At 64.2% G+C, this 6,029-nt stretch overlaps 1 protein-coding gene across 2 annotated transcripts; it reads right to left on the bottom strand.

Moving 5' to 3' along the window:
* Positions 1-1,977: 1,977 nt before the first annotated feature.
* SSR4 (signal sequence receptor subunit 4) lies at positions 1,978-5,945 on the bottom strand. 2 transcript variants are annotated; one of them, XM_047764033.1, is made up of 6 exons: positions 5,775-5,945; positions 3,826-3,941; positions 2,813-2,887; positions 2,560-2,649; positions 2,306-2,371; positions 1,978-2,138 (listed from the first exon to the last, which is right to left on the bottom strand). In XM_047764033.1, exons 1-6 carry the CDS (start codon positions 5,839-5,841, stop codon positions 2,034-2,036), a joined length of 519 nt encoding a protein of 172 aa, XP_047619989.1. In that variant the 5' UTR covers positions 5,842-5,945; the 3' UTR covers positions 1,978-2,033. The 2 variants fall into 2 exon arrangements, with proteins under 2 accessions (XP_047619989.1, XP_047619988.1); XM_047764032.1 differs by having other exon boundaries at positions 3,826-3,944; positions 5,775-5,940.
* Between the last annotated feature and the right edge of the window lie 84 nt (positions 5,946-6,029).

Raw genomic sequence — 6,029 nt, 5'->3', positions numbered from 1 at the left:
CCTGAATCACTGCAGAGGCCCCACGTGTCACAGAACTGGTCCCAGATGCAGGAAGGGTGGCAGAGGCTTGGCTCAGGACTGGCCCTGGTGTGTGAACGAGGCCTCCGGTGGAGAGCTAGAGACGTGGGTTCTACCCTCTCCGTGCCCTGGCAGGGGCAAGGGGCTGGGGGCTCCTGGAAGGCACAAGCTGCCTTCCTACTTGGGGACCCCACAGGGCCTAGCGCCCAGAAGATGCTGAGTAGACTCCCAGAGGTTCCATTCGGCCTCAGCTAAGTAGCAGGAACCCTGCTCAGTCTGGGCAGTGGGCCCGGGCTCACTGTTCTGGACAGACACCAGACCGCAATTGCCCCGTTTTGCTAAGGTAGGTGTGAGCAGGAAATCCCGGGGCACAGCCCCCGAGACGGTGCTCAGGGAACGGGCGAGGCCACCCCTGTCTGAGCAGCTGGGAGGAAAGGCCCAGCGTGTCACGAGGACACCAGTGGCTTGAAGGGAGAAAAGGGCTTGGCGCAAAGCGGCAAAGGGGAGACACCACCTTCCTCAGCCCCAAGAGGCCTCGGCAGCGGGCAGGGCAGCCCCTGTGCCCAGGTGTCCCATAGGGGCCCCCATGGAGGATGGGGTTGCAGGGCCTGGCCCGGTGCAGAAAATTGGCTGGACTTGGAGCCCGAGGCCACCGGCTCCTGGTCATTTCTCCCGCCTGCTGGGGGCTTGCTCTAGAGGCGCCCTGCCAAAGCTCTGGGGCGGGTAATGGGGCTTGGCCCTTGCTGGCTCTGGGAGACATGACACCAGAAGGCCTGGCAGTGCTCTGGAACACATCTGGGTCCCACTGGGCAGAATGGTGGATGGAGCCAGGATCAGAGACATTGGGAGGCAAAGAGCTGCCACTTTCCACTCTGCACCCCCCCCCCCCCCCCCCCCCCCGCTCTCTCTGGAATCCAGAAACCCCACCAGCCAGCGGCCAAGGCCTGGCCCGGTTAGGGGACTCTCAGCCCCAACTCCCGCTGTGCCCCTGGTTTGGGGAGTGAGGACCCCGCTCTTCCCCATCCCCGCCCGTCGCCCACTCCCGACCCTCCCACTGCAGTGGGTGCTCCCCCGCCTGCTCAGGTAGGTTTCAGGCCTGCCCTTCCTCTCTGGGAACAGCTGATGGGTGGTGTCCGGGGCTTTGCCAGCTGGTTCCAACAAGTAACGCTCTGGAGGACGCCATCACCCGGCTGCCCTGGCATCTGCACCAGCCCGCGGCCCCAAAGGCCCCGGCCACCTCTCCAGCCGTTGGCGGCAGTAGGGAACGGCTGGCGGTAGGGCTGCAGGTTGACCTGGAGCGTGGAGCACGCGTGAGGATGCCCGTCTGGGGGCCTGAGGACATCAGCTGCTCGGGAGAGGAGTCCCTAAGAGGGAAGGTACAGGGGCTAATGTGGGCCCCGTGGTTTGGGGTCTGGCGCTCCTCTGCCCTCGGGGGGGCAACAGGCTGGCAGGGAGACTTGGGACCACCGCATCAGCCTCACAGGGCCAGGGTGCTCGCGGGAGTCCCTGGGAAAAGCTCGGAAGATACACTGACTTGAGCGGGTGCTCTTGCCCAGGGCCTCAAGCCCAGGAGCCACTCTAAGGCCAGGTAGGGCTGTGTCTACACATGCTGCTAACCGCGAGATTTCAGGGATGCCCCCAACCCCCAGCCCAGGCAGGTGCCCTCATGAGGGCAGGTGGTTGGGCCCAAGTGGGCTGGGTGAGGGCAGAACAAGGCCACTCTTTGCCAGAAGGTGGACGCGGTGGGGGTGCAGCCTTGTGCCCCCAAACCCTGCAGGTAACCTGGAGAGAAGATGGGCACTGGGTATGAGGCCCCAGAGGCTTCGCTGGGGGCTGAGGAGGGCCAGCTGGCGATGGCCAGGCGTGCAGCCCTGTCCCCGCCCAGTGCCTGTGCCATCCAGGCGGCGGAGGGGTGCTGGTCGCCCAGCTCGGCCCGTGCGTGTAACACAGCCCCAGTGCTCGGAGTAGCCAGTAACTCTTTATTGAAAGAAGCCGGGGATCCGGGGGCAGCACCCTCAGGCCTGGATGTGGCTCTTGGCACTGAAGGCCAGGTAGTAGATCACCAGGCCAATGGCTGCGGCCAGGACCTCTGTGGAGACCCAGGGCCCATTCCAAGTGCCCTGCAAGAAGGGAGGCCCAAGAGTCAGTTCTCAGGGGAGGGACGGGTGAGGGGGTGCGAAGATGGCCGGGGCAGCTGCGCCCAGCCCTCGGCGCCCCCCCCAAAGGTGAGGCTTGCCCCATGCGCCCTGCCGGCGCTGGGCCGGGCCAGCCTCTCCGGGCCACTCACCCGATGGTCCACGCTGACTGTGAACAGAGGCGGGATGACGGAAATGTCCTCGTTATTTCTCTGAGCCTGTGAGGGAGGGGCGGGGGTCAGGGGGCAACGCGGGGGGCAGGAACACTAGCCAGCGTCGCGGAGGAAGAAAGACAGCACAGGGCCAGGCAGGCCAAGCAGGCAGGAGGCACCCGCCCCGCCATCCTGCTCCTGACGGCGACGCCCCCCAAGACCCAGAGCTCGGGAAGCAGGGTGGCGCCCCTCACCTTCCTCAGGAGGCTGTAGGACTCCTCGTCGAAGAACCTGACCTCGTAGGTGCCCGCATGCGCGCTCTTGTGGTCCAGGCTCCAGGACACCTGCGGTGGGTGCATCCAGCAGGGTGGGCAGAGCGCAAAGCCGCTCCCTGCCCATGTGGTCAAAGATCCCAGCCAGCCCTGCCTGGCGGGGCCGCCCCAGGGCTTCAAGCCACACCCGAGAGCGGGTGGCCTCTTCCCCAAGTGACAACCACAGCATCCCTACCTGATAACGCCCCACGTCCTGGCCCCGGGTGACAGGAAACTGTTTACCACTGACGTCAGCATAAAGAGCCATGTTCTGGGGGAGGCGACAAAAGAGAAAATCATCCTTGCCCCCCTCCGGATAAGCAGGCCGCCGGGCTGTCGGGGACGGATGGCAGCGCATCTGGCAGGGGCACCATCCAGACCCATGGCGGTGGGCCCCCTGGCGCCAGGATGCCAACGCCCGTGGACGCTGTCCACAACCCATCTGTGTCCGTCTTCCCCATGTGGGGGCCACCGCCACCAGCAGCCCGGCCTCCCTAACCCATGGCAGGCCTGTGAACTGTCAACACACCAGGATGATGGAAGCGGTCTCATTCTTCCTGAGGCTGGAGGAGGGTATTGGGGTAGGGGGCACCCAACGAGTTGCCTCAGGAATGCACCTAGAAAGGCCCCTCGTCGTCCTTTATTAGGTCTTTTGGATGCAGGTTAAGAGCAAGGGCCAAGGCCAGGGCTGCTCAGGCCTTGGCAAAGAGCAACCAGAAACGGGATGCAGGAGCCTGGACACGGACCCCTGGCTGTTTCTCCCCCATGTACCTCCAGGTGTCACCCACAGCGCTGCATGGAGGCCAAGCAGACCAGGCAGGTCAGGAGAATGTTTTTGTGTTTAGGGCCACACCCGCGGCACACGGAAGCTCCTGGGATAGGAGTCCACTCGGAGCTGTAGCCACCGGCCTGCACCACAGCCCTATCTACGTGGATTCGAGCTGCGTCTGCGCCCCACACAGCAACGCCATATCCTTAACCCACTGAGCGAGGCCGGGGATGGAACCCGGGGCCTCAGAGCGATCAGTCGGCTTGTTTCTGCTGAGCCACCGTGGGAACTCCGGGAGAATGCTCTTCAAACAGCTGCTAACCTGGCATCACTGTGCCCTGCTCTCTCCTGCAGCTGAGAATGGAGACGCTTCTTCCCGCTCTGGCCGCACGGCCCTCCTTCCACCCCGGCCGCCTCCAGGCTGGCCTCCCGCGCCTCACCTGGACCCTGTTCTTGCACGTCACGGAGAGTTCCACGATGAACACGGTCTCTGTGGAGATGACGGCATCCGACGTGGTATAGTACGAGGGGGTGATCTGGGGCTCCACACAGGCCTCTGCTGTGGGGAGGAGGCAGAGGGGCCTGGGTAAGGCCTGGCTTGTGTGCGCTGGGCCTGGGGGCAGAAGGGGCCACCCTAACCCCACTTCCCAGACCTCATCAGTGAAGAACAGCAAGGGCCCCTGGCGCCCTGCCGGGTAGGGTCTGGGCGACAGACCCAACCGATGAGTCAGAAATGCAGCGGCAAAGAGGGGTGGGAGGGCCCTGAAGTGGGGCAGGGCCTAGGGGATGGGAAGGCTTTGTACAGGTGGAACCTCAGCGGGAGGGGGACGAAGAGCAGGGGTGTGGGGGGGGGGCGTGCCACAAGGATTCGCTGCACAGTTCTGTGCTTGGACTTAGACAGGGAAGCCATGCGACGGTTTAGGGCTGCAGCCTGCCCTGGCCTGGGGCACCCCAGAAGCCCGGGGGCCAGGCTGACCTCAATTCAGAGTCACGCATGGCCCTGGACAGTTGACTGAATGTGTCTCGGCAGCCACACAGCACGGTGCTGCTGACAACACGCGGGGGCTTCCAAAATGAAGTCTCTGCCCCCAGACACTGTCAGAAGGCCGAGACCGGCCCTGGCATTTCCCAAAGAAAGGAAATGGGAGAGGTTCTGGATCCAGAGATACGGCGTGTCCCCTTGAACAGGGCTGCCCAGAGAGAAAAGATCCCGCCTTAGCCACGGCCACACTGCTAGAGGCCGCAGGGAAGGAGAGGCGCCATCTAAGCCACAAGGCGCCAACTGCTGGAGTGTGGTGTCCAGGCAGGGCCATGACTTTGGCCGAGGCAGGAGGCTTTGGGTCTGGAATGGTAGGAGGAAGATGCCTGGGGACATGGGCAGGTGGCTCTCAGGAGCCCCAGCTCACCGATCCTTCTCTGCTCTACTAAGCTTTGCCCTAAGGACACGATGGAGCACCAAGGGGTTTTAGTCAGGTTTGTCCTCTCCAGGTATCACTGGGCATAGCGTGGGAATTCCCGATGAGCACGTGAGAAGAGAGCAGGCAGTGAGGCCACTTAGGCTGGTTAGACACTCCGGGCACCAAGGGTGCTGACCTGAACTAGGGCAGGTATGATAAATGCGCAAAAGTGGCCCTGACCCATTTCAGGCCCCGAGGCCCAGTGGGGGCTCCTGCAAGGACCTCCTGCTCTACACACTTCTGGACTCCAGTCTGAGCTCAACCCTGCCACTAAGTGTTAATCTCCCAAGCATGTTAATCCATGTGACTGTGCTTCAGCTCTGAAGAGCCCTATAAGGATACATCAAGGCCAAGGGAAGAAAATAAACGCCGTCTGGCGCGGCACCCTAGGCCGGCTCATCTTTCCCTCTTCAGTTCCTTTCGAACTCGCCCGCACTCTCGGCCCCTCTGCCTGGACCGTCCCTGCCCCCTCTCGTCACTCAGCGCTCCCTTCCTGAGGAGGCCTGGCCCCACCGCACCGGCTCAGGTGGTTCCTCTCCACCAGCCCAGTTTCTCGGTCCGATCACCCCGCGCTGCAGAGCTTTGCTCCAGTTCGACCCCCCCCTTCGGGACCGGGAGCTTTGGAAGTGGGAGCAGGGACGTGTGTCACTTTCCGTGCTGGAGCTGGGGCCAGGCGCACGGGAGAGGCTCTGGGACTCTTCCTCGCGGGAGCAGACAGGGGAAAGATCTGGCTGTTTCTTCCAGCAGCCTGGCTGCTGGACAAACGTGTACGGCAGGAGCGCGTAGTGGCCCCGGCCGCCGCGACCAGAGACCACCTGCCTCTCGGAGGAAGAAGGCCCAGACCCCCGCTTCACCCGCACCCGTCCTCCCCCGACGCACCACCAGTCGTGGGAGAGAGGCTCGCCAGAAACGAGCCCCGGCCAGGCCGCTACCTGAGCAGCAGGAGAGGCCGGACAGCAGGAGTAGCGCCAGGGCGCCGAGAGATGCCAGCGCCGCCATCGCCTCTTCTCTGCCGAGGAAAAAAGAGAGCGACTCCCCTGAACACGAGGAGCAGACGAGGAAGCGCGACGCGTAAGCGGCCGCAGCAGCCAATCTGGCGCCGGCGGGCCGGGCGGGCCGGTGACGTCACTGGCGGCACTGACGTGTCCCCTCCCCGGGCCCGGGGCCCGGCGGGCCGCCCCCGCAAA

The sequence above is a fragment of the Phacochoerus africanus genome, chromosome X (genome assembly GCF_016906955.1).
Source record: "Phacochoerus africanus isolate WHEZ1 chromosome X, ROS_Pafr_v1, whole genome shotgun sequence".
Classification (NCBI taxonomy): Eukaryota; Metazoa; Chordata; class Mammalia; order Artiodactyla; family Suidae; genus Phacochoerus; species Phacochoerus africanus.
The sequence above is the reverse complement of the archived record's forward strand: the minus strand, read 5'-3'. Positions and strand labels throughout refer to the sequence as shown.

Excerpts from the sequence above, each read along its gene's own strand:
- SSR4 (XM_047764032.1), bottom strand. The coding sequence starts at position 5,841 with ATGGCGGCGCTGGCATCTCTCGGCGCCCTGGCGCTACTCCTGCTGTCC. Across the intron at positions 2,888-3,825 it reads CGTGCAAGAACAGGGTCCAG|AACATGGCTCTTTATGCTGA; the intron begins GTGAGGCGCGGG and ends CGCCTCCCCCAG. Across the intron at positions 2,139-2,305 it reads CAGTCAGCGTGGACCATCGG|GGCACTTGGAATGGGCCCTG; the intron begins GTGAGTGGCCCG and ends CCCTTCTTGCAG.